Source organism: Zingiber officinale, chromosome 9B, assembly GCF_018446385.1.
Source record: "Zingiber officinale cultivar Zhangliang chromosome 9B, Zo_v1.1, whole genome shotgun sequence".
Taxonomy (NCBI): Eukaryota; Viridiplantae; Streptophyta; class Magnoliopsida; order Zingiberales; family Zingiberaceae; genus Zingiber; species Zingiber officinale.
Genome location: NC_056003.1, coordinates 116,191,123 through 116,203,310, shown reverse-complemented (window position 1 = coordinate 116,203,310; position 12,188 = coordinate 116,191,123). Strand labels below are relative to the sequence as shown.

Here is a 12,188-nt window from a genome sequence, read left to right as displayed (position 1 = left end):
ACGGTCATCTAATAATTCAAAATTTAATTAATAAATAAAAATAAATATATTTTGATCTAAATTTGGATAATTTTTAAAATTATATTTAATATTTAATATTTAATATTCAGTTCAGATCGGAAGCCGAGGAAATTGGAAGGAAGATCGCGATCTTGCTGTCGTTCCACCATTCGTCGAATTGCAAATCTTTGGATTCGTTTTGATCCGCGATAGAGGGCGGTTTTGAGTTGCTGGATTCGGTTCGAGGGCAATCTTCGCAGTTGCAGCGGCAGCAGTCACCGAGGATGAGCACGTTTGGAGGGGATAGTTGGGGGAGGGAGGCGCATCACCGGAAGAGAAGAGTCGACGATCTCATGCTCTCGTCCTCCTCCGGTGATGCTGCATCATCTCCTTCTTTCAAGAAGCTCTCTAGCGGAAAATTCGTCTGCCTCGTCTGCCCTCACAATCCCATCCTCGATAACCCTCTCATGCTGTCTGTAAGTTTCTCAAAAATCCCCCTTTTCACCTACCCTAAGACAACTCCTATAGCACAATTTGTTTTTGGTTAGCCAAAGGAAATCTGATGCTTTATCGAATGTTTTTTTGGGATGGAGTTGGTTGTTATGAAAAGAACCAAACTTTTTTCATATGATTTTGGCAATTAAAGACTGAAAAAATATGCAATTCTCATCTGTCAATGTGTTTAGGAATTGCAAGTATTTTGGTGAAAATCATGTTAATCTGCTTTGCATCTGACGCATCAGGGTGTTGTTCAAAATTATCCTGCTGGTTAATGTGTTGTTCACAATTCAATCTTAATTGCTGTTCTGGTAAGCTTGATTTGAAACAAGAGAAACAGTTATAAATTGTTTTTGGTTGGCTAAAGAAAATCTGATGCTTTATGGATTGATTTGTTGGGATGAAGTTGGTTGTTAGAAGAAGTTGGCAGTATAATCAACTTGTTCTTTATGAAAAGAACCAAACCTTTTTCATATGATTTAGGCAATTGAAGACTGAAAAAATATGCAATTCTCATCTATCAATGTGTTTAGGAATTGCAAGTATTTTGATGAATGGAATAATCATGTTAAACTGCTTTGCATCTGAAGCATCAAGGTGTTGCTCAAAATTATCCTGCTGGTTGTTGTTCAAAATTCAATCTTAATTGCTGTTCTGCTATTGATTTGAAACAAGAGAAACAGTGCTTTTCTTATTGGTAATACAAAAAGATATGATTTATGTTTTTTTCTTCGTCACTCAAAGTAATTTTAGTGTCTCTCGGATCAAATCTCTTTATCCTTACTAAAACAACAGCCATGTTCCAGCAGTCCTTATCTACTCTGACCAAGGAATACCCATGCGAAACGAATATTATACTTTATGCATTTGTTCGTTATACTCTTGTGTAGTGCTCAAAGGAAGGATAAGATCTTTGTAATCAACCCTAATTACTTGGAACAAATATGGCCTAATTATGATGATGATGCATTTGTTTGTTGTGCTTGAATTTTAGTGGCATGATTGTTTTATTCTGTTTTGACTCTTCATCATAAATGACTTGGGTGGTGTAACAGATGCATAACAAGGGATCTCGGCATATTGCTGCAGAATCAAAGGCGAGGGAAAGTGAATTATCTAAACGGGATGAATCAAAGAAGAGACTAGCTCTATCAGCTGATTCTACTGGCCTGTCAAATTCTGGTAATTCAAGACAGCAAATCAAAAATGTAATGTTCCCTAACAAGCCACTGATCCAGAAGACAATCAAGGCGATTTCAGAATCTCAATGCAAAAATGTGGACAATCCAAATGCTGCAAATGCTGGGCATTGTTCTAATATAACAACATCATCTTCTATTGGCGATTCAAACTATACTTGCACTACTGATGGCATCAGTGTGCCACCCAGAAATATTACTGGAACGGCGAATAAGATACTTGCTGATTGGAATTCAGAACTACTTGAGCGTCGGGAGAAAGAGCTGAAGTTTACTGCTGCTGGTTGGAAGCGTGATTGTCATGGAAAATGGTACAGAGATGAAAATGTGAGTTCCCTCCTGTCTCAGAAATATATCTGAACAAATCTGGTTTAATTATAATTTTGTATGCTTCTTTGTTGCTTGTGAATTCTCCTACTTGATAGATGAAGTTACTTAAACATGATTAGAAAAGAGTTTATATAAATAGAACAAAAATTTATGAAATATAGAAGAATTGAACGAGTAGTTAAAATGAATGTACGTGAGATCTCAATAAGAGTTGAAGATATTTTGGATTCATTAGTCAATAGAATGGAGATATTGATTAAAGATATAGTTAATAGAATAAATGATGGACTATGAAAATGAAGAGAAGGTTCTTGAATCTTGTATGTTCATCATGCCCCCTTAGGCCAATAAGAAAGTTTGTAAGGCTGTGGTACAACTCATGAAGGTTGTGGACCGAAGTGGTAGGTTATTTGAAAACAACAATGATAAGGTTAATGCAATAGAGATGAGAATGCATTGATTCATGGAGTTACCAGTAAGATAAATTAAAATATACTAGATATTTGAAATTCTTTTAGATTGAAAAGTGTGAGGGATAAAAAGGAGTTCAATGAAGGGATAAGACTTGTAGCCGGCTATGAATAGTTGGGACAAAAACGAGTTTATGATGATAATATGATGACCTATGATCATGATGGTAAGATGAACATAATTTTGATCCAAACCTGTGTAAGATAATTACAGATCCTTACCTGGGTTCATGACTCATTTGTTCACAGTGGTGTTCCTACCTCTTATCTGAGAACACAAGCTTGTAACAATTTCTACCGATGCCATTGTTTTTAACAGGTGGAATTTGACTCTGATGAAGAAGATCCAAACATGGTCCTCGAATGACTTCATTTATCAAGTCATTAAGGATGCAGAAGTACTAGAAATGAATTCCCAAATATCCTTATCACCAGATAATTATATCAATCGTCGCTCAAGGTTAGTCAAGATTAATGTCACATTTTTGTTGGGCAAGATTAGTCAAGATTAATGTCACATTTTTGTTGGGCATATATGTCGTAAAGTGATCTACTCATAACTTACACTGCAAAGTACAATTTTTTTTTTTCCTTTTTTTCTTTTTGAAAAGAAGACAGTAGTTTATTCCAAGATGCTTGATGATAACAAGCCATATGTTCTAATAAGTAGGGGTGAGGAAAAAAATCAGATCCAATGAAAATATGGTGTGACAAAAAACAAACTGATCTCAAAAGTAGTTTAATTATATGGTGATGTACTTTAATTATAAATTTATATTTATATTTATAATGTAACTGCTATGATGCAAGCATATCTTCTCCCACTTTTTTGACAACATTTGTACTAAAAAATATGTGAATTATTCTTCAAATCTTTGATTTTTTTTTTCCATCCATTTTTTATTTTTGTCCATCCAAAGTTCTCATACAGCCGATTCCATCTTCAATCGCTATTTAAAGATACACTAGCAGTATTGCACATGTAATTTGGCAAACAAGCAAGGGTAGATCTTCCGCAACAAGAGAGTGTATGGACTTGAATGCATAAAACAAGAGGAAGGAGGAAAAATGATACAAAAGATACCCATAAATGGAGTTCTTTCATGTACGGTTCTACGATCTTTTTTTTCCTCTTTATTTTTCATTCAAGTAAACAGACCCTAAATGCCGCTTGGATGTCTTCCTCGACCACATTAGTAGTTCTAACTGGTACTGTATTCTGCTAGCAGTTGTTTTTTTGCTTCTAAATGTGACAAAGTAAACACTTCTTTTGTGTTTTTTCTTTCTTACAATGATGTTTACTTACAGAGAGTTCCAGCAATTTGATGGACCACTTTATATCTATTGGGCCAAAAGGTACCTGAATCTGAATTCATAAGGCAGAATCTGTATCGCCTGTCGACTGGCACTTACTCGGCTCGTCTCGAGGCATTCTACTGCTTCAGTCCTCAACGGCCGTGGTAGCTGTGAACATATCCAGTCCATTAATGACTCAAGATCCTTGGCAAAATCTGGCAGGTACCAGTGAAGCAGCTTAGGAATTGCTAACTTATTTGGTTTGGATATGCCGACTGCTGCTTGCAAATAATCCCTTTTCGCTGTCGCTAATTCCTTTTCGACTTGTGCAGCCGTGTACACTCTCACCTACATAAAGGCGATGGAAAATGTAACCCGAATCAACAGGAAGGCTAAACTTTTCTGAATGAAGTGTTTTTAGTACAACCAAGTGGTTCAGCAAACTCACAGCAGGCGAGGACCAACTTCCGCACGACAGAGCAAATGTAACTAGAGGTTCTGGCCACTCCAATCCAAAGACACCTCGTATGATTGTGCTCTCATTTTTTGGACCTTTCATCGAGACCTTTGCCTACATAAATGAGTGAGTTATCGATCCATCACAATCAAGTTCCTGAAACTTAGATAATAGAAAGACCTTACATCTTTTATGTGACAAGGCAACCTCAATATGAAATGCTCGATTGTCATTGCACTAAGCAAATGACCTCCCACATTTATCACTGCCTGAAATAAAAATGGTAGACATCGAAGCGAAAGTTTATTTCATAGACCGGGAAAAGGTAAAGAAAGGAAGTGAAGATCATACTTTTGGCATCAATGCGACAATCATTTCAGGGCTTGTAGGTATTCCTTGCTCCAGAAATGCCTATAGTTAATTCGATAAGCAAGAAAGGTGAATCAAACTAAGAGAAAGATGCTTTTGCAAAGACACATTCAGATCACAGAAGTCATAGCTAACACAATTTGGTTGAGAAACTTCATATGATAGAATATATGAATGTTCCATTGGTCGAGGCTTACATTCATCATGCATGAATTATATATGTTGATCCAGAAAGCCAGCTTCTGCCAGTGTGTAAGGTTTGATATGTCAACTGATTCGAGCTTTCTGAATAAAGGCCTGAAGTTAAACAGAGAAGTAGTTCTTACATATCTTGAAGATATTAAACAATCGAATCATATAAAGAATCTGATACTCACTTTAGCCTGTGCCTGAAAGTTGATGGCATGTTTGAGCTCACTTCAACCGATCGAAAATGCTTATACGGACCAATGTCTCGCTTGCCAAACCTAGCACATATACCATAAGGATCTCGAGAATCCATCTCTACGAAATTCTCGTAAGAACCTGAACTTGAAGAAGATGTTTCCATGTCATCTGGACTCTTCGAAGAGACAATTCGCAAGAAGATGTTCATCAGACACTTCAAGATATCCTCAGATAATTCGTTCGGGCCGCTAGATTTGTCGAACGACACTTCATCTGAGGCATCAGACAATGCCATTTCTTGCTGGATTAACAACTCTAGTACGATTAGCATAAACACTAGATTCACCTAAAGAAAACATGGCGAGTAGCATCAGAGACAGAGAAATTTACCCTTGCTTTCGGGACTTTCTTTACCGGCGATCGATTCTCTTTCCCTTGTTGATTCTCAGAGAAGTCCAAAGAAGAACTCCGTCTCGAATATCGCCTCAAATGAGGAGTTTTTGCTGAGACTAAAGATTCACATTGTTTAAGTTGTTCATCGAAGCTTCCATCAGACGCATTTGCTTTGATCTTCTTCGATATTGAAATGTAGATGGCTTCCTGATAAAGCCCTTGCCAAAAATTAACTACCTGTTCTTCAAGTCGAACCACTTCTTCTTCCAAAACAGCTACTTCAGCCAGAAGCTCTAGTGTCTTCAGTTCAGGCACGGAGACAGAGTAAAGCAATCATTCTTCTAGAGCAAAGTAAAAGGTAACGAGATCGATGGAATGCACGGAGAGAAGTTAGTTACTTGAGAAGGGAGATACGGAGGGAGTCGAGGAAGCACACCCAAAGGTCTGGTGAAAGCTCTCTCCAAAGCTCTGTGAACATTCTCTTCCTGTCTGAGCTTCTTCTTTAGCTTATCGACCTGCAGATGCGATAATGTGAAGAGAAGATTCAACAACGAGGTCGCAAGTGTGTGATAAAGAACTTTTACGTCTTGTTCCAAGGCGAGCTTTTTTTCGCTTTTGGATTGGCGTCTATTGAATCCTTCTTTCGTGCCGATCGATTTGTTCGCCTGCATCTCGAGTTTCTTCTCCTTGTTTGTTTCCTTGGCAACAAAAAGAAGATTAATTGGTAGGAGAAGATAAAGAAGGGCAATACTTCTGATGGATTCCACAGGCTTAGACTCGATCGGAATAAAGAAAAAGCTACGATTTCAGAAGAATCAAAGATAGACGATTCCGTCGCCCTAAAGGGGCGGACTTTCCCAAGGAAAAAAAAACAGGGAAAAAAATCCATTTGGAAAGCTCATCTGATTTCTGATTTTGTTTCGGAAGATGAAATCATCGAGAAATTGTAATCCGGAGCACATCGATTATCCCATTTCGCTTCCAAGGAAAGCAGAACGACGCATCAATAGGAGACGGCGAACGTACTTTAATTCGCTTCACAGGGACTTTGACGACCGGCGACGTCGTCCGTAGTCTGCTATTATTCATCGCCTCCTCCGCTCTCTTCTCCGCCAGCCGAAACCCACCAAAAGCGGTGCAGAAAAGGCCGCCGATGCGTGAAGCCAACGCCACTCCCCCGAAACAACAGAACTACATACGAAAGCCGCAGCCGCAGCCGCTGCAGATATGAAAAGGCCAGTGCGAGGCAGCGAGCGCCAGCCAATAGAGAATGCCTCCAATCAATTCTTCCCCGTGCGCCGGGAAGAAGACACCAAAAGGGCTTCCACAGAAGAGAGAATCGAACGCTATGATTGAAATTGAGAAGAAGAAGAAGAAGAAGAGTGACGTCGCGCTTGTCTTCTACCGTCGCGTGCGATGAGATCTTCGTCGAGCTGTAAACAACTGTGGAAAGCGAGAGGGGGACGGCGACGCAAATTTATTGCTGCGGCCTTAGGCTCACCGCGACGCAGTGGACCGCCGCGTCCGGCACGCAAATGGCTTGCGCTGGCGGCGCAAGATAGCGTGCCGCCTAGCGGGGGCAAACCGTGGGGCCGCGCAGGTTTAGGTGGTCCGGAGCCACGCGGTCACCGTTACCTAACTCCCGAGCTCATTTTAAGAATCTCCTCTGGCGTTCGCGCCTAGAAATTTAATAAACAGGGAAAAAAAAACCAAAAGGAGAAAAATAAATATTTATTTTTATTATTTTTATATAGTAAAATTAAACTACAATATTCATAAATTATATTTAAATTTAAATTAATTCAAAAATATATATTTTTTCAATCGATAAAAGAAAAAAAAATACTCTTACGTGTAACTCTATTTTACAAAAGATTATTTTTGAGATTCAAATTCACGACGCCTAAACCATACGACATAACTCTACCAGCCAAATTCCCCTTTTTCAATAGACATAAGTTTTGATATATCAAAATGGCAAAAACATAAAAATAAAAATATCAAGAGGTATTTTTAATCTTCAATGTGTCCCGTCTTTTATTTTTTTTATCAAAAACTAATTCCAACCTAGTTATTTTCAAATATATTATTCATCATTATCATTCCCTACCACGGGTATTAAATCTTGAATCAATTAGTCAGTTGTATGAATATTATAAATATATGTCGTTGCGATTCTAAAACTATAGTTAATATGATAGTTATATTAGCTACAGAGCTCTTACACTATCAACTTATCTTATTTAATAATATTTATATTATAACAGTTTTAAAATAATAATTACTGGATTATTTTACTACTCTAATATTACAATTAAGATTTCATAGTTAGTTTATATAATTGGTCTATCATCTAAAATTTAATATATAATAAAAAAATATTATTATTAAATAATGTACATTGGAATTTTTTTTTCATAAAATGAAAAGAAAGGATACTCTTTTTAATTTTTTTTAAAAAAAAATTGTGATAGAAATGTGATTCGCTCATGTTCAGTGTCCCCATCGATTAATTGTCGTCGTCGATGTTAATTGTTATATCAATTACAAACATAGACAAGGTAATCTTTAGATAATCAATGTAGATGTACATATATACTTCTTTTTAGTTTTTCACTTTACTCGATGATTATACATCTATCTAGTCCATCTATCACTTTGCTTCCACTTCACAAGGACCAACACGACTAAGCTACTCTCGACTCCGGCTAAGCTAACGAGCGAAGCATGAACATACCTCTTGGGCTAGGTTAAGTCTAGCTAGCATACCAGTTAGACCTGACCACGGTTCGGAACCGACGGTTCGACGGTTCGGAACCGCCGGTTCGACGGTTCCAGGCAGGTCGACCCTTAACCTTAACCGCCCAAGACGGTTACGGTTCACGGTTCAGAACCGCCGGTTCACGGTTCGGTTCACGGTTCGTCACGGTTCGTCACGGTTCAAGATTAATATGTTAATAAAAATTAAAAATTAAAAATTAAACATTAAACATTAAAAATTAGAAATTAAAATTTATTAAAAAAAGGGCTTGCACTTATTTAAGTTGCCTACGTATCCCTTTAGGGGAATCAAAGCCCACGTAGTTCTTTTACATTTTTATCCTTTTACATTTTCATTCACTTCCATTTCCTGTTCCTGTCGTATTTGTTCCTTCAGTATCAAAATCTTCAACTTCGTCATCTGAAAGTTGCATTCCTTGGATTCTTTTCTCCGCTCTGGTCCAATCGTCCAGTAATGCTTGGGCTTCCAATGAGTCGGGAGACAAAGTTGATCGTCGTTCATCTAATATGTTGCCGTCGGCACTGAACAACAGTTGACACTGGACAAGCTAAAATTTCTTTTGCGATCACGGAGAGAACGGGAAAGCTTTGAGCCTTCTATGACCACCACTTTAAGATATCGAAGTTTTCACTATCTGCTTCATTAAATTCAAAAGAAGTCGTAAAATAATTCTCAAGTTCCTGTGTTGAACTTGAGGATCCCCATGGACGTTTTGTCCGTTCTTTTAATAAGAGTTGTGCTTTTGTAAGTTTTAAATTACTACTAGTAGTTTGTTGAATTTCAGAAATATTAATTTGTGTTCCATATTTTGCATAATATTGATTATAAATATCATATAAATAAATTCTAACATTATATATAATATTAGCTGGATCAGGGGAAGAAGAATCTTTAATTGGAATTAAAGCATCATAATATAAAGTTAACATTTCTTGTAAAACTTCTAATTTAAATCTAGGATCTAAAGCAAATGCAATTAAATAAATTTCAAGAATTAAATAAAAATATTTTTCCCATTTAGTTTTCATAGCTAAGATGCAAGGAGATAAAGATTCATTATTAATATGTTCATTTAAAACTAATACTATATTAAAAATTTTCTAAAACTAAATGAGCAGGGATAATAAACACCGGAAAGTTGTTCGATTGCATCATTAAATACTTTTAAAATTTCACAAATACTACTACAAATATTCCATTGTTGTGAAAATAAATATATATTAGCATTAGTGTTTTGTGCAAAAATGAACATAATAATTCTTTATATTGAAATGAATCTTGTAATAATTGGTATGTTGAATTCCAACGTGTTGGTACATCACGTGGAAATTTTTTAGGTCTCATTCCATTAATTTTACAAAACCTACCCCATTGTTTCATTATAGATGGATGAGACCATAAATAAGAAATTGCAATTTTAATTGGTTTAATATAACTTTCTAAAATTTTTAAACCATCTTGAACACATAAATTTAAAACATGGCATACACAACGAATATGAAAAAATAAACCTCCAATAATAGGTTGACAAACAAATTTTAGATCATCTATACAAGCAGTATTAGAACTAGCATTATCTAATGATATTGAAAATATTTTATGAGTTAAATCATATTCTTCTAAAATTAAACATAATAATTGTGCGATATTATGAGCATTATGTGATTCATCAAAAACTCTATAAGCTAATAATCTTTTTTGGAGGTTCCAAGAGTTATCGATCCAATGGCAAGTCACACCCATATACGAATGTGTTTGCCAATGATCACTCCAAATATCGGAACATAAAGAAACTTTATTATCTAATTTACTAAATTCATCAATTAAATTCTTTTTTCCTTGTTTTACTAATTTTTTAATTGTACGAGTAAGTGTAGTCCTAGGAACACGTTTAGCACATGGATTAAGAGATTCTTTACAAAAATCTTCAAATGTGCATTTAGATCCAAAACTAAAAGAAAGATGTTCTACGGAAATAAATTTAGCTAATGATTCTCTTAATTTATTATCCGAATATAAAATAAACCGGAATCGGTACTACCGCTAGTTGAAGAAAATCTTGATAATTGTGTTTGAGAACGGTCGAGTCCATATTCCGTCGGGTGCTTCGTTTCTACATGTCGTTTCAACGACCCATAGTCACGCCGGCTTGGAATTTGTAGGAAGCATTGCGGTGCTTACATTTTGCACGCATTTCTCCCGACGGAAGAGTGACCTTCTCAAAATGTTTAGTAAAATAGAAGATTTTAGAGGAGGAAGTTCCCGAACCTTAGAAGTAATTGCATCGGTACTTCCTTGTGTGTCGGGTGTCGGATTCGGAAGATGCTCGATCTCATCATCGGTGGATTGAATGTTGGGGTCCTCCTCCTCGGATTCATTATTTGCTTTCCCTTCGAGCTCGAGATGATGCACCTCCGCGGCCTCCTTCCATTGTAATTGAAAGAAATGAGAGATTAGAGAATACGAAAATGAGATTAAGAGTAGAGAAGATGTGTGTGAAAATGATGAAATAAGCTCTCTATTTATAGAGTTTTGATAGTAACGGACACTAAATCATAGCCATTGATCAAAAACGGTCAAATGATCCTAACCGTTGAAAAAAATACCCAAAAAACCCTCCCAACGAACCGACGGTTCCAACGGCTATGAACCGCCGGTTAACCGGCGGTTCAAGCCGTTTAAAAAAAATTTGCGGCTGGACCGCCGGTTCAACCCGCCGGTTAACGGCGATTCGCCGGTTTGCAACTTGCCGGGCCGGTTCCGGTTCGACCCGGCGAACCGGGTCAACGGGCAACCGGCCCGTTGACCCGGTTACGGGCCCGGGCCGGGTCCGGGCCAGACCCGGCCCGGGGTCGGGTCTAATACCAGTGCATCTCGAGCTCGAGTACATTGCTCCTTTTCACCTTGAACATTAAAAAAAATACTCCTTATTTTTAGTAAAATATATATAATTACAATTAGAAAAAAAACTAATTTCCATGTGAAGTCAGAGACAATATTTTTTTTAAATATGTTTTTAGGTTTTTTTTTCAAAAACAAAAACAAAAAACAGAAAGTGGTCTGCCATGAGAGGACTTGGAGATGTCCCTAAAGTGTTTTCTTGTTCTTGGAATGCACCAAGAAAGATATAAAAAATTTAAAAGTTATGACCAAACATAAGTTGAAACAAATGGCCAATCATATCAAGATCGGCCGGATGAGTAAGGATGAAGAATTCAAGTGCTTTTGAGTTAAGAAAATCCCGAAGGATCTCGACAAATACTTGTTCTTCATTGTCACATACATAATTTGAAGAAGTGGTTTGACCTTCAAAAGTATTCACTAGGGCATTCAAAAGACCAATTGAGACGAGTTTAAACGTCTAAAGTCATACTTTCGAACGCAAGGAGGGTTCGGTTTATCGCTTTTTCAACGCGAAGGAGGGTTTGAATTTTGATATTTTTAAAAATAGGGGCTTACTTGCAAAAAAGGCGCCATGCTTTTTACAGCCTTTTTTTGTGTACCTCATGTTCCATAAAATGAAAACAGACTTGGCTGGCAACAAGAAGAAGACAGTGAGAAGAAAAAAAAAGTGTTTTCCAGTAACAAAACAAATAGCAAAAAAACAGATTTAATGGATCAATTTAATGTCTTTCTAAAAGAAAATTAATAAGAAAAGCAAAAAAACATAAAAGATGTTCCTTTTAGCAGAAGTTTCAGAGTCATAGAAGAGGCTAAAGTTCAACTTTAATCAAGAAGGCTGTCAGAAATGGGCACTATAAAGATACATTGATGTTTGCATGATTGTTTGAAGCTCAACTTTAAGTACAACTGACAAAGAACTAAAAGGTTGACTTCGATATGGATACATCTCTCGGTCGACACCGCTATAACTGTATTAGTACGTACGATACGATAGTGATATTTACTCATGTTGATACATTGTCTGACCAATTTGATGTTGTTGTTGCAATGTCACTTGGGATGCAAAGTCTACTATACAATGAAATCTATAGTTTGAAATTCCA

At 36.8% G+C, this 12,188-nt stretch overlaps 2 protein-coding genes across 5 annotated transcripts; one reads left to right on the top strand and one right to left on the bottom strand.

Annotated features, from left to right (window-relative positions):
• Positions 1 to 116: 116 nt before the first annotated feature.
• Positions 117 to 3,940, top strand: LOC122023819 (sodium channel modifier 1-like). Of its 2 annotated transcripts, none has more exons than XM_042582186.1 (4): positions 117 to 476; positions 1,554 to 2,024; positions 2,817 to 2,957; positions 3,806 to 3,940. In XM_042582186.1, the coding sequence occupies exons 1-3, from the start codon at positions 285 to 287 to the stop codon at positions 2,862 to 2,864; spliced, it is 711 nt and encodes a 236-aa protein (XP_042438120.1). In that variant the 5' UTR covers positions 117 to 284; the 3' UTR covers positions 2,865 to 2,957; positions 3,806 to 3,940. The 2 variants fall into 2 exon arrangements, with proteins under 2 accessions (XP_042438120.1, XP_042438119.1); XM_042582185.1 differs by lacking the exon at positions 3,806 to 3,940 and adding an exon at positions 3,418 to 3,554.
• Positions 3,748 to 7,100, bottom strand: LOC122023818. Of its 3 annotated transcripts, XM_042582184.1 has the most exons (11): positions 6,426 to 7,098; positions 5,984 to 6,097; positions 5,798 to 5,914; positions 5,397 to 5,699; positions 4,997 to 5,307; positions 4,817 to 4,916; positions 4,602 to 4,661; positions 4,436 to 4,519; positions 4,242 to 4,364; positions 4,047 to 4,141; positions 3,748 to 3,961 (listed from the first exon to the last, which is right to left on the bottom strand). In XM_042582184.1, the coding sequence occupies exons 1-11, from the start codon at positions 6,486 to 6,488 to the stop codon at positions 3,946 to 3,948; spliced, it is 1,386 nt and encodes a 461-aa protein (XP_042438118.1). In that variant the 5' UTR covers positions 6,489 to 7,098; the 3' UTR covers positions 3,748 to 3,945. The 3 variants fall into 3 exon arrangements, with proteins under 3 accessions (XP_042438118.1, XP_042438117.1, XP_042438116.1); XM_042582183.1 differs by having other exon boundaries at positions 4,047 to 4,364; positions 6,426 to 7,100; XM_042582182.1 differs by having other exon boundaries at positions 3,748 to 4,141; positions 6,426 to 7,097.
• Positions 7,101 to 12,188: the final 5,088 nt, after the last annotated feature.

Coding starts and splice junctions, on each gene's coding strand:
- LOC122023819 (XM_042582186.1), top strand. CDS start 285: ATGAGCACGTTTGGAGGGGATAGTTGGGGGAGGGAGGCGCATCACCGG. Junction 477..1,553: donor ATAACCCTCTCATGCTGTCT/GTAAGTTTCTCA, acceptor GTGGTGTAACAG/ATGCATAACAAGGGATCTCG. Junction 2,025..2,816: donor AATGGTACAGAGATGAAAAT/GTGAGTTCCCTC, acceptor TGTTTTTAACAG/GTGGAATTTGACTCTGATGA.
- LOC122023818 (XM_042582182.1), bottom strand. CDS start 6,488: ATGAATAATAGCAGACTACGGACGACGTCGCCGGTCGTCAAAGTCCCT. Junction 4,917..4,996: donor ACTTTCAGGCACAGGCTAAA/GTGAGTATCAGA, acceptor GTTTAACTTCAG/GCCTTTATTCAGAAAGCTCG. Junction 4,142..4,241: donor GAAGTTGGTCCTCGCCTGCT/GTGAGTTTGCTG, acceptor GCCTTTATGTAG/GTGAGAGTGTACACGGCTGC.